Source organism: Urocitellus parryii, chromosome 15 (genome assembly GCF_045843805.1).
Source record: "Urocitellus parryii isolate mUroPar1 chromosome 15, mUroPar1.hap1, whole genome shotgun sequence".
NCBI classification, from domain to species: domain Eukaryota; kingdom Metazoa; phylum Chordata; class Mammalia; order Rodentia; family Sciuridae; genus Urocitellus; species Urocitellus parryii.
Genome location: NC_135545.1, coordinates 11,023,747 through 11,037,033, shown reverse-complemented (window position 1 = coordinate 11,037,033; position 13,287 = coordinate 11,023,747). Strand labels below are relative to the sequence as shown.

General features: G+C 51.2%; 1 protein-coding gene across 1 annotated transcript; it reads right to left on the bottom strand.

The window, feature by feature from the left end:
* Positions 1–5,523: 5,523 nt before the first annotated feature.
* Lypd3 (LY6/PLAUR domain containing 3) lies at positions 5,524–8,997 on the bottom strand. The gene is made up of 5 exons (XM_026403874.2): positions 8,913–8,997; positions 8,263–8,394; positions 7,336–7,506; positions 6,855–7,016; positions 5,524–6,029 (listed from the first exon to the last, which is right to left on the bottom strand). The coding sequence occupies exons 1-5, from the start codon at positions 8,995–8,997 to the stop codon at positions 5,524–5,526; spliced, it is 1,056 nt and encodes a 351-aa protein (XP_026259659.2).
* Positions 8,998–13,287: the final 4,290 nt, after the last annotated feature.

Sequence of the window (13,287 nt, the reverse complement as noted above, 5' to 3'; positions counted from 1 at the left end):
CATGCACATCAGAGCTAGTTTTGCATCTAACTCTGCAATCTCATTTCACGAGTCTTCCTTTCACTGACTAAAATATATTTCCATCTCATCTATATGTTTTGGAATCAACATTCTTGTTCAGCTGGTTCTGAATATTTGGAGCTCTTTCTATAATCCAGGCACTGTGCTTGACTTACACTATCAAGTTTAAGTCTCACAGACTTCTATAGGTAGGAGCTTTTGCTATCTTCCTTTCACAAAGAAATTGAGGCTTAGAATTTCACAGTTCAGTTTCACCCAGAGTGATACCGTAGTAGTAATAGACCAGGCTACAGAGTAGCTACGGAGCTGGGATTCACACTCGGATCATCTGACAGAGGCCTGGGATCTGGACGTCTGTCCTACACCATGTCTGTATTGTGGGGAGAATTGTGTCCTCTGCCTCCGCCTGTGTTAACCCCCAGAACCTGTGATTCTGACCTTATTTGGAAATAGGGTCTTATAAAGAATACCTGAGAAGAAAGCTGTGAGGAGACGAACCAAAGGACAGACACACATACACAGGAACACGCAGACAGACAAAGGTGGAGTGGAGGAAAGATGTGAAGTGAAGGAGGTCCGCTCCTCCCTCCTGCCGAGTTTATTAACTCAAAAAAAGTCCCATAGCACGTCACCATGACTACATTCCAGTTAGAATTCCTTCAATCGAGAGTGCTAGCTGAGAGAAGGCCCAGGTGAGTCCAAACACAAGGCTCCTAGGAAACGAGAGAGTGCACCTGCAGCATAGTCACCTTGACAGACTCAAAGGGGGACTGCTGGGCCTCCGAGGGCTGGGAACAGGGTCAACTTGTGAAGGACATTGCGATGGCAGCTGGGCATCCCGTGCTTTTGCACAGGGGTTTCTCAGTAGCCAGGTGCTTCCTAGCAGCGGGCATTCTGTGTCTGCACAGAAACTTCCTAGTCACCCAGCATGTCACAGTCACGAAGCTTGTCGACCCCAATCCCAAACACAGAACTCCTTTAGTCAAGCCTGAAGATGAAAGACAGTTCTAGCAGAGTGAGAGGGGGCCTGATAGAGGTTGTCCTGGAAATAGGGTCTTTGAAGACTTAAACATGAGGTCACTGGGGTGGGTGATCCTTAATCCAGAAGGACTGTGTTTTGTTTTCTTTTTCTTTCTTTCTTTTTTTTTTTTTTTTTTTTTTTTTGGTGCTGGGGTTTGAACCCAGGGGCACTTAACCACTGAGCCACATCCCCAGCCCTTTTAAAATATATTTCATTTAGAGACAGGGTCTCCCTAAGTTGTTTAGGGCCTCCCTAAGTTGCTGAGGCTGGCTTTTAACTCATGATTCTCCTGCCCCATCCTCCGACTGGGTGTTCTTATAAGAGAGAAATCAGGACAAGAGACACAGGAGAATGTCATTAAAAGACAGAAGCAGAGACTGGAGTGATGCATATACCAGGAAGGCCCGGGCTGCCAGAGGAGCCGGGAGGAAGGATCCTCCCCTAGATCCTTCAGAGGAAGTGTGCCCTACCAATATCTGATTTCCAATCTTTTGCTTTCCAAACGGTGAGGCAATGTATTTCTGCTGTTTTAAGTCACTCCGTTTGTGGTACTTTATTTGGCAGCCCTAGGAAAATGGACAGCATCTGGCAGTTGCTTAGCTATGGAGGTGAGAGAGGGGCAGGGGGTCCTTGACTCCCAGCAACCTTGGTGCCTTCAATATGGCAACCATGCTTGGAGGGTCATCTCTCTTCTGTCCCTCATCTGTTCTGGAAAACGTTCTACCTCTCTACACAGCAGGACAGGCTTGGTCTGGGGCTCCCCGCCACATCAAGGGTCCTGGGGTTGAAAGACTTTGAAATGGGGAGAAAGGGCCACTGAGTGTCGTGGGCAGCATGCCCTTCCTGAGACATCTCTTTTACATTGCCTTAACTACGACAGAAGTGGAAAAGATCCTTGTCCGACAGAATATAATCAATGATTTCCCTGTGGATTCTGACCAGTTTTGCATCCACTTATAAATGTATTGCAGCATTCCTGATGGCCTAGAAGCATGTGTTGTGGGATGCCACCTGTGAAGCTACTTGAGTGGTCTTTTAGATACCGAGCCACGGGGTCTTAGGTCTCCCCTTGGGAAAGATCCCAGCATTCCCGTGTGCAGACTGCCCAAGGCGTGAGGTCTGTGCCCCGGCACTCTTAGTGGGACAGCCCTTGTAGCTCCGGAGTTGGATGTAACCCACTGGGAACTGGACAGCCCACCCCCTACCTTATTTGGCAAAGAACATTCCATGGAAAACCTTTGATGTTTCCCCCCTATAAATAAAGCAAGTGAGGGCTCTCTCTCTCTCTTTCCAGTGTGGAGTTTCGATCCCCAAGATCAGAGAGCCGCCCCCACCCTTTCTAAAATTATTTCCTATGTCCTGTGGTTTCTTCCCCTTTTCTCTTTCTTAGCTTTTATTCCGCAGCCAGCCTGCTACACGCAGCGGAAACCCAAATTCCACCACCCGCCCGGATGGACACGGGTGAGATGTGTTCTTTGAAATGTCCTTTGAAGCTGGACATTTCAAAGTGGCACTCAGCTGTAATCCCAGCTGCTCCATTGGAGGCTGAGAAAGGGAGGATCCCTAGTTCCAGGGCAGCCTGTGCAACTTAGCTGGACCAAGTCTCCGAATAAAAACCTCAAAGGGCTGGGGATGTGGCTCAGTGGTAGAGCACCCCTGGGTTCAACCCCCAGTGCCCCCCCAAGAAGCAGCCTGAAATGTTCTTTGAACCATGGTAATATTTTCCTGATTTCCTCACGAATCAATGAGCTACATGAAATGTTTGACCCGTGTTCATATTTGTGTGAGAATCTTAAAAATCTTATCCTTTAGCATCTGCTTCAGCTCTCAGACTGTGGCCTCACCCTCCACAGGCCCCAGCAGAACACAGAGTCAGGATGCACTGGGAAAGGGAGACAGGGGCCTCCATAGCAGAGGCCCAGGCTGAGCTAAGCTGAGGGGACAATCTGAAGTCTTTTATTTTTTTCTTGTGGTGCTGGGGGTGGAACCTAAAGCCCCATGAGTGACAGCAAGTTCTTTGACCCTGAGCTCCAGCAGCCAAGGGGGAATTCTAAAGTCCTTCCCCACTCTGGAACTCCCCCACAAAGGGAATTAAAAAAAAAAAAAAAAAAAAAAACATGGAGTCAAGGTGAGGTAATAAGGATTTCCAGCCTCAACACTCTCAGAAAGCCAGGTACCCTGCACTGTGGAAGTGACAAAAACAAGCGGAGTGACCAAACTCTCCAGATCTCCATGTGAGCCCAAATAACATGCTGGTGAGTAGTTTGCGGGGCTCAAAGCAAAACTTGCACCTGGCTTATGTTAAACAGGTAAGGAAGACCTGGTTCAAGACTGTTACAAGAGGAGGGAGAGGCCAGAACTTCGGCTGAACTCCACTCTGCGGAAACCAGGGGTTTCTAAGGTCACCGTCTTTGCTAATTGGCTTTGCCCAAAGGAAAAGGGAGCTCTCTCTCTCTCTCTTTTTTTTTTTTTTCAGTCCTGGGGATTGAATCCAGAATCTCATATATGTGGGCAAGCACTCTACCTGAGCTACACCTGCAGCCCTTTTTATTCTATTTTGAGACAGGGTCTTGCTAAGTTGCCCAGGCTGGCCTCAAACTTGCGATCCTCTTGCTTCAGCCTCCTGAGCAGCTGGGTTTATAGGCATGCACCATCACACCCTCTGAAGAGGGAGTTTTCTTGTGTCTTCATGACAAAGGGGCCTACTAAACACCCACCAAAGACAGGCTCTGGCACCACTATGGAAACCGGAAGATATGAGTGCCCTCTCTTGTGATGGGGACATTTCAGATATGGTTCCTAGGTCTTTGAGAAAGCATGTCCTTGGATATAAACTAGCAAGAGCTTGAGATTCATCTACATCTCAAACATGCAGAGAAAGAAATTGACAATATCTTATTGGAAGTAAATGTTCTGAGAAAACCAAGTCGGGGACCTCTGTGGTTAGGCCATCGGGATTCTAAGACTTGGGCTCAGAGGGAGATCACGGGCCCACAGGCAGGAAGAAGTATGTCGAAAGTTAAGTAAAAAAATAAAGTTTAGTCAAGCTGTGCGCAGGTGTTAATACCCTTAGGACAGCCTGGCATCTGGCAAGATTTTCTTTAATTGCTGAATTCTTGTGACTCTAGTAACTATTTTTAAAATTTTTTGTTTTAGATATAGGTGGACACAATACCTTCATCTTTTTTTTTTAATTTTTAGGTGGTGTTGAGCTTTGAACCCAGGGCCTCACACGTGCTAGGCAAACGCTCTACCACTGAGCCACAACCTCAGCCCCCAATATAACTATTACTGATGTTACCATTTGTCAATGGAATGCATATATCATAGTTCATGTGTTAAATAATGACCACTCAAGCTCTTATTCTCTTACTATAATCGTTATTTACTATTGTTTTTAACCTATGATTAATAGTAATGTTGGTAATATTACTATTATGTCACTATTCCCCACATCTGGTGTCCCCCACATCAAGCAGTCCCAACACCTAACAGGACCACTTTTTCCCCTCTGGGGTCAGGCTTCATCTTATTGGGAGGACAGAGGTTGGACTCAGTTCCCAAGTCCCCAACATGAAGTAAAAATGGACAGTAGCATCCTTGGCCCCTTTGGACCAGGTGGGTGAGTCCACTGAATGATCCTTCATAAACCAGATGGATGGCAAGGAGCTGGCCCCTCTGGAGGTTGCATTAACCTAGTACTTGAAGCTTCTCTCGGCTCCTAGCTTGCTGGAGGACCTGTCACCCCTCCATACTGCTTAATGGTTTCTACCGACCTCCCCTCACCAGTAGGATCACCTAGAAGCTGTTTCAACCCCATGAGATAAAAGGAGTTCCAACCACAACCCCCCACCCCAGGACCACAGCTCTAGATCTCAGCTTCTCTACTTGCAAAAGGTCTTGGTATGTGTGCCCTAGCTCAGCTTCAAGGTTATTGTGAAAAATAAATAAAATGGAAATGACTCCTTTAAAGCACTGTACAAAGTATTAAATCTTTATTTGAAGCCTTTCTGTGCCCCAAACTGGCCACACAGAGTTGTAGGCACAGTCCCTGCCCTGGAGGAGCTCACAGTCTAGTGTGGAAGGCTGCAGGAGCCTGCGACCATGCTCAGGGGCAGAAGCCATGACCCCTGGCACCCACAGTGCAACTGGGCCATGGGAAAATGGACAAGAAGTTTGTCATCCACTCCACCAACTCCCTGGGACAGCAGGCTTCTCTCACTCTGTCCTAGGCACCAGGAGGGGATGCAGTTGCTGCTTGGAAAAGCCAGAACACCCCAGCAGCTTATATAGTTAAATAGTTACAAGGGTAACTATTTCCCCAAGCCGCAAACCAGTGCAGCTGAAGCTGGAGGAACCCAGGGCATCTAAAGAACCCAGGCTGGGCCAGCCCAGTCCAGAGGTGGGAAACGGAAGTAAGGCAGATTTGGCACCCAGAGCCAGGAAAGTCAGGTGAGAGGGAAGTGTCCAGGTGGAAAAGTTCATACTAGGGCCCCAGCAGTCACAGCCAATAGAAGAGCTGCCAGCCCGGCCCCCAAGGTTGTAGTGCCTTTGTTAGAGGTGTGCTGGCCGTCACCTTTGGAGGGATACTGTACCGAATTACTGCGGTCCTGGTGACCAGCAGCACCTCCAGCCAATCGTGACCCCTCTTCCCGGGAGACCTCAGGCTGTACTTCCTGGGGAGTTGTCTGGCTGGTTGGGGCTGGGGTGGGTTTGGTGGTAGAGGTGGCAGCAGTTGGGGCTGGCGTGGAAGTGGGGACAGAGGTACTTGGGATATGAGTGGTTGGAGCCGGAGTGGTTGGAGGGGGCAGCAGGACAAGGGGTGGGATTCGAGGAGAGAAGTAGGTCTTGTTGCGGAGGTCCGAGTTACAGCGGGAACCCTGGCAGCAGGAGCCGCTGAGGGTGAACCCCGGGCCTGTCACCCCATCCCGGGTGCAGGACTCATCCTGGACACAGCCCCGTACAGGCAAGGACACAGTCACATTAGCTGCAGGAGGGAGACACAGATAGTCGGTGACTGGAGGGAGGAGGTTGGTACAAATAAAAATTAAGGGCACCTGGAGCAAGACAAGACAGACACCAGAAAAGGCTCTGCACCCATTAATCCCCAAATCTCAACGCTGGTCACTCCCTGCCAAACACTGTCCCATTGACTTTGGCACATGGTGGGCCCCATTCCTACACAGAGCTTTGAGAGAAAGAGTGTGCAGCCTGAACTCGGAGTCTGCCTTGAAATAAAGGCTCCGACTGGGGGATTCAGTATCTTTCCTATGACCAAAGATCAGAAGGAACTTGTGTTATGTGCCTCTCACCACTCACCCACCTCTAATCCCACCAAACTGTAATCTTATAATTGGAATCACGTCTCCCATAGAACACCTGGTGCCAGATGGAGTTGAAGAATTTCATCTCCCATGGTTCCTCCAGGTGGGGGGGCGAGAGGCTGAACCACTTATCTCCTAAAACTCCTAAACAGGTGAGGATCCCTGAGTTTTAAAGACATGGAACTAGATTCCCTGCACTACCTGGCAGAAGCTTAGAGGCTTAAATATATTTTCCACTGCATGTCCTCATATTTTGTACTTGGAAGCCTTCTATGGAAACATATCCTCTCCCCACCCCCCTTACAAATAGGTTAGGACAAAAACGTCCCTGTCCTCAAGCTACTTGGAGATGGGACTGCATTTCCCACGATGTTCTAGGACAAGTCAAGCACTTAGGCACAAGGACAGTCTCCAGAAACCCTTTTGGGCAAAAAGCCCCCGTGCCCCAGGAAAGCTACCCAACTGTTAACAACTGCAGGTTCACTCACCTGCGGTCAAGGTGACGTTGCCATCAAAGCAGCCCTTGTAGACGCGGTCGCTGGCATTGTAGCAGCTCACCACCGGCGGCGCTGTACCCTGGCACTTCTCGTGGCTCAACCCCACGCAGCTGTAGCACTCGGAGCCGTTTGGTTCATACGCACTCTCATTGCCTGCAAGGAAACCCGGAGAAAGAAAGGATGGAGGGGGCTCAGGAAGCACTGCTCGGTCCCCCAGTCCCACCCCTGCAAAATAGGTTTCCATAGAGGGCGTGGCCCCCGTCCACCGGTGACACCCCCACCATCAGGTTTGGCTCAGCTCCCGGCATCAACCAGTCTCTGCCTACGGTGCAGCCCCGCCGGCTGTCCGCTGAAGCTTGACCCAACCCCCGTCCAGGAGGAGTACCCGCCGTCGCCGCCTGGGTTAGCAGACGCCCCAGCTCCCGGGACTGCTGAGACCCCGCCCTGGGCCTTGGGTCCCGCCGCCACCGACCTGCCGGGTTGAGCCCTCGCGAGGTGAGGTTGAGCTTGGCGTTGCAGCGGTCCTCAGCGCACTGTTGCAGCTGGATGAAAGCCAGGAGCCCGTGGAGGTCCAGACCGCGGTCATTCTTGCCCGGGAGTCCGGAACCGCAGCCCCGCACTGCCACCGAGAATTGCCCGTGGACTGCGAAAGGGGAGGGGCAGGAGACAGAAAGGCGGGGCCTCAGAGGGGCGTGGCTTATGAGGGGCGGGGCCTCGAAAAGAACCCTGGAAGATAGACCAGCCAGGGTCAGGCTGCCGGGGCGCACCAAGCCCAGAGCAGGACCAGCGGAAGGAGGGGTGGAGTCGTGGGGGCGGAGCTTCAAAGAGCAGAGTCGGAGAGGACCCACTGGGTGACAGAAAGGGACATAATCGAGGAGGGAGGACCAAAAGTAAAGCTAGGACCCGCAGGGTCAAAGAGAGGCGGAGCCGCAGAAAGCAACCTCGGAAGGAACCGAGAGACTGACAATAAAGGTGTAGGATCAGACGGGGAGGGCCCTGGGGGCGTGGTCGCGGAGAGAGGGACTGTACGAAGCACTAAGCCCAGAACGAGGGGCTTCCGCAGCGGGTGGGGAGAGGGGCGGATCCTCGGACTGGGAACACTGAGGCTGGGACAGGGGAAATGTCCCGCAGGAACGGAATGAGCAGGGAGGTCTCAGCGGTGGAGAGGAAAGGGTGGGTCGGATAGTCCCCTGTCCTGGGCTCAGGTTCTCCCAGGCCGTCCCACCCAGTTCGCAGCTCCCAACCCCGACCCTCGTAAGCCCCCGGAAGGAGGGGTGAAGCTGTGCTGAAAGGGAGGAATGGACAGCGTTGAAGGTTATGGCCTGGGTCAGATGAGTCTGTAAGGAGGCGGGCGGGCTGGAGCACCCCGAAGGGGCGTGGACCACGCAGGGACACTTACTGGTCTCCACCGCCCCCACGGCCTCGGTGCAGACATCCACGCCCGGCGCGCACTTCACCGTCTTCATCTTCTGCCGAGAGCATCCATCGTCCGCTTTCTGCACGCAGCTGTAGCACTCCAGGGCCTGCGCTCCTGGGGATGCGAGACCGAGTAGAACTGAGCGGTCCTGCCACGCCTCCTCCCGCACAGGACAAAGAGGCCTTCCCACGCTCTGTCCCCGGGATGAGAAAATCCCACTGCACAGACTTTTCCAGGGTAGCACTAGAGGAAACCTTCCCACTAATCCGGGGGCACTGGATACTCTGGGCCCTTTCCCCTCTAAACCCCGGTGGGAGCATCCTTCCCATGTCCGAATGTCCGAGGTGGGGAATTCCTGCTGTGAGGCCCCTTGTCCCAGGATGGGGGTTACCTTCCCTCAGTTCTCTGCTCAAGTGGGAGATCTTTTCCTACAGCTGAGGCCTTCCCCCAGTTCTGTCCGGGAAGGGCTGGGACCATTCAACAGCCTGCCTTTACCAGGATCGAGAACTTTCCCCACAGGCCTCTCTGCCCATGGTGGAAGATCCTCCCCAGAGCCCTCTCTGGAGGGGGCGAGGCCCTCCTCCGCAGAAGCCCCCTCTCCACCTCCTCAGATCTTCCAGCCGCAGACCCACCTTCGCGAAGCAGTAGCGGCAGCAAGAACAGGCAGGCTGTGCTCCAGATCACTGCCCCGGCATCTGCTTTCCCGGCGGGGCCCATGGCTCTGTCCTGCTCTCTCGGCGTCCCCCTGGGTGTGCCACCTCCCAGCCCGGGTCCTCTTACCTGAGCCTAGGATGAGTAACCTACCCCGGGGCAACCCTGGCCTTGCCCAACCAGGCCAAGTCAGCGTCCGCTGCGGGGCGGGTGCCCGCCCCTAGGTGCGTCACGCTTAGGGAGAGCGGGCCCCTGCCCTGTGCAGATGCCAAGGAGGGAAAGGGCGGGCGTGGAGGTTCCCCGACATTCCCTGGGAGAAAGTCTGTGTGTGTTTGGAGTGCGGAGGGAAGAAGGCAGGGGCTACTCAACATTCAGCGTTCTATAGCTATGTAACCGGCCTGTACGGTGTGTCCTACTTTGGTGTGGGTGGTGCTAGAGAATAAGACAGAACCAGCACCTGTCCTCCAAGAGCTCCCAGTCTGATGGGGGAGACAGATGTCAATCAAACAATCATTGCAAACTGTTATGCGCAATGGAGACGAGGATGATGGAGACTGAGTGTAGGGAGCTACCAGGAAGGATGGAGTCTAGGAGTGGGACTGGTTTTCTCTGAGGAGGTCGTCTGAGATGTGACCTCAGACACAGGGATTTAGCCAGGTGGAAGAGGGTGGGGGAGGGGGCTGCATTACAAGAGCACCTGAGAAAGCCCAGCGGTGGGAAGCAGCACTATCCATTCACAGAGGAAGGCTAAGGATCTGGAGCTCAGAGGGCCCAGGACAGAAGGGGGAAACTGAGGCAGAAGAGTCAGGCCGGGGTAAGCCCAGGGAAGAGATTTGGATGAATTGTGAGAAAGGTGGGGAACCTTTGAAAGGGTCTAAAATCAATTGGGGGACATGGTTAAATTTGCTTTTCAATATGATCAATCCAGGAGGTAGTGCAAACATCTGTCAAGAAATAAATGGGGACTGGGGAGGTAGTTCAGTGATGGGGTGCTTGCCTGGCATACCTGAGCCCCTGGGTTCGATCCCCAGCACCACCACCACCAAAAAAAAAAAAAAAAAAAGTGAATGGAAAATAAAGAGTGGTTCATTCACCCAATGGGCTTCTACCCAGGAATGGAAAGATCCAGCAAGAGGTGTTTGCAGCCACATGGATACATCTTTATGCACTTTGCTGAAGGAAAGTTATCTTCAGTGAAAGCAAGGGAAAGGGGCCACTGTGGCCTCCATGTAAAGATAAAATAAAATAAAAGGAAAAGGAGTCTAGAAGAAGCAAGAGAAGACCAGAGGACAGATGAGGCAGCTGGAGGTGGGTGGTTTCCCAGGTAAAAGGAGAGAAACAGCCCGTAAGAGCTGGAAGTCGGCCTGGCACTCACAGAGAGGTGGAGGGATCTATTGCACATAAAATCACCTCACAAACACCAGCATTAGCCAAGGTCACGCTGTGACTGTGAAAGATGCAGACAGAATCAAGACCACTCCATACCCATGTCTGAACCCAGAAACAAATAAGATCATTATGCAAACCACAAAATGACTAAGCATCCTCGTATCCTGCCTAATACAAGTGACTGTTTATATTACTAATATTAATATAAGCTATGACTTTAACCTTGCTTTGTCTTTCCTGTCTCATAAATAAGATTAATAAAAATGACCAATCCTAGCATTACCCCTTCTTGGTGACAGTATCCAATCCAGAGCAAACTCCACTTCCTGGGACGGTCCTCAAAATCACTACCCATGAGTCCAAATCCTAAAAGGAGTCTTTTCTAATATCCTGTTTCTGGTACGCCTCTCAGGTCTCCCATGATGTGCATTCTCCCTCATTGCAGAGAGCAATAAACTCAGCTTGTTCCACCAAAGGTGTGTTCCTGGGGGAGAACGTGGGCAGAGGCAAGGGATGGTGCACCTTGGCCTGAAGTGCTAGCGAAGGAAACAGGTGGGAGATCCTCCTTCTAAACGGGGCACGCAATGTCACATTTAATCCTCACTTTAAGTATGGCTTTTAAATGATCATTTACTGAACACCTACTCTGTGCAGAGTACTCTCTACGAATCCTCTCTGACTGCCATAACAGCTCTGCAAAGAGAGGTCTGAGCCCCATTTCACAGATGAGGAAACTGAGGGTGAGAAGTGGAGGTTGGAAGTGGAGAACTTGGCTTTGACTCCAGGGCTTTGCTCAAAGGTCTCTGTTTCTACTTGTTAGGGCTGATCCTAAGATCATATTTTGCAATGGCTCTTAGTTTTGGAGCTGGCCAGATTTGGGTCTGAGTCCCAAATTCTGATTTGCTGTGTGACCTTGGGCAAGTGGTCCCAATGCCTTGATGTTCATCGACTTCCTATATAAACAGAAATAATAACAAAAACACACCTAGTCAGCTTTTTCTATGTGCTCGACACTGTTTCACACTCTACCTGCTGTTGCAGCCCTGAGAATTTTTAAAGATAGTCAGTTTACAAATGGGGAAATTGAGGCAGAGAGAGGGTAACCAACTTGCCCAGGGTCACACAGCTAGGAAGTGAGAGAGGCACGGTAGTCAGACTCAGGCAATCTGGCTTGAGGACTAACACTTAGGTATGCGGGCACTCTGGTTACTAACTGTGAAGCTGGCCTCTGGGTGCCCCTGTGTCCTCCTCTGTGAAATGAAGACCTTAACAGCACCTGCCTTATGTCTGCTGTGGAGACTGATGTCAGATGTGGAAAGTGCCTAGTTCTAGGTGCTACAGAAGCATTAGCCACAGCCAAGTGCAGCGGCACACGCCTAAAATTCCAGTGAATTAGGGAGCTGAGGCAGGAGTTTTGCAATTTCGAAGGAACTTAGTGAGATGTTGTCTCAAAATAAAAAATAAAAAGGGCTGGGGAGGTAGCTCAGTGGTAAAATGCCCTGGGTTCATCCCAGTATAAAAAAAAATTTAACTATTATTAGTACTGTAAATAGATTGCTGTTGTTATTATTATTAGTTACCAACAGCCCCGCTTCTTGAACTCCATCTGTGTGCCAGGCAGGGAGCTCGTTGTTTTAAAGCAACCTCTTCATGAATTCTTAACTAAAGGGTGGAGTAAAGTGCCCATTTCACAGAGGAAGAAACCAAGACCCAGAAAGGTTCAGGTTCACCCAGCAAGGGAAGCAGCAGACTCGGCTCCATCTGGGTGGCTTGCTGTCTGATAGCAAGAAAAATAGCGGCTATGTCCATTAAGGTCTCTGTTCTCCAGACCCTGTCAGGTACCCCGGTTCCCGGCAATGACAAGCACCTTTGTCATATAGGTGGGGTCACTTGGCATCCTCCTGAAGCTCAGAGAGAAAGTGAATGACTTCTTATGAGGTCATTCAGCACTGGCTCTGGCCTCCCTGTTTCTAGCCTCAGAATCCCATCCCCACATCTGGTTTGCTGTGTGACACTTCACCTCTCTGAAGCTCCAAGGTATCCTTTTTTATAAGAAAGGAAAATGAGGCATTGGGTAAAGTATAAAGTCTAAAATTGAATAGACTGAAATTTTCATTCTGCCTTCTTGCTGTGTGATCCCAAACAATGCAATCTCCCTCTCTGAACTTCAGCTCCTTCCTTTGCTGAATGTGTATTAAAACCCTCCCTCCTGAGGGATGGAGCGAGGACCGATGGGTGGCAGGTAGAGTGATAATACTATTATTGTGTACTTGGGAGCAGGAGGCCCCAGCAGCGTGGGAGAGTTTCAGGGAGGAACCCCAACTGGCCCAACCAGAAGAACTAGCGTCTTGGGAGGGAGTGGGACCCAGGGTGGGGAGTCTTCTCTTGCTCAGGCCTGCCTAGATTCTGGGCCGCTGACCTACACCTGGCCCAGGACCAGAGATCAGAGACCGGAGACCAGAAGGAGATTTGAATCCACCACCTCCATGTTCTCCTGGCCTCCTTCTCCTCTCCACAGTCGGAATTCCCTGCAAAGACTGTGTAGAATCTGGTTCAAGTAGATATATAGAGGGGTCAAGGTAGAAGCAGCCCCAGCAGCTAGAGGTCACCCAGGGCCTCAGAAGCCTGGGGCCATATCCATGATGGGGTTCGTGACCCCTGGGGCAGGGCAGGCTCTGAGTCTCAGATCTACTCCCTGTGGAACATACTTTATGGGACTTAAAAGGAAGGGATGGGCAGGGCCAGTCAGTTGCTTTTTTAGGGGGGAGGGGCTGAACTCAGGGATGATCTACCATTGAGCTACACTCCCAGCTCTTTTTTTCTTAGTTTGTTTTGAGACAGAGTTTCAAGTTGCCCAGGTTAGACTTGAACTTTCATCCTCCTGCCTCAGATGCTGGGACTCCAGGCAGGCACGGCCACACCGACTCAGCTGCATTAATTTTTGAGGCCCAGTGCAAAATGGAAATG

What these genes read in the sequence shown, in the direction of transcription:
- Lypd3 (XM_026403874.2), bottom strand. Translation starts at nt 8,997, where the DNA reads ATGGGCCCCGCCGGGAAAGCAGATGCCGGGGCAGTGATCTGGAGCACA. An exon ending in GCGAGGGCTCAACCCGGCAG is followed by an intron (nt 7,017 to 7,335) that starts GTCGGTGGCGGC and finishes GTTTCCTTGCAG; the next exon opens with GCAATGAGAGTGCGTATGAA. An exon ending in CAACGTCACCTTGACCGCAG is followed by an intron (nt 6,030 to 6,854) that starts GTGAGTGAACCT and finishes TCCCTCCTGCAG; the next exon opens with CTAATGTGACTGTGTCCTTG.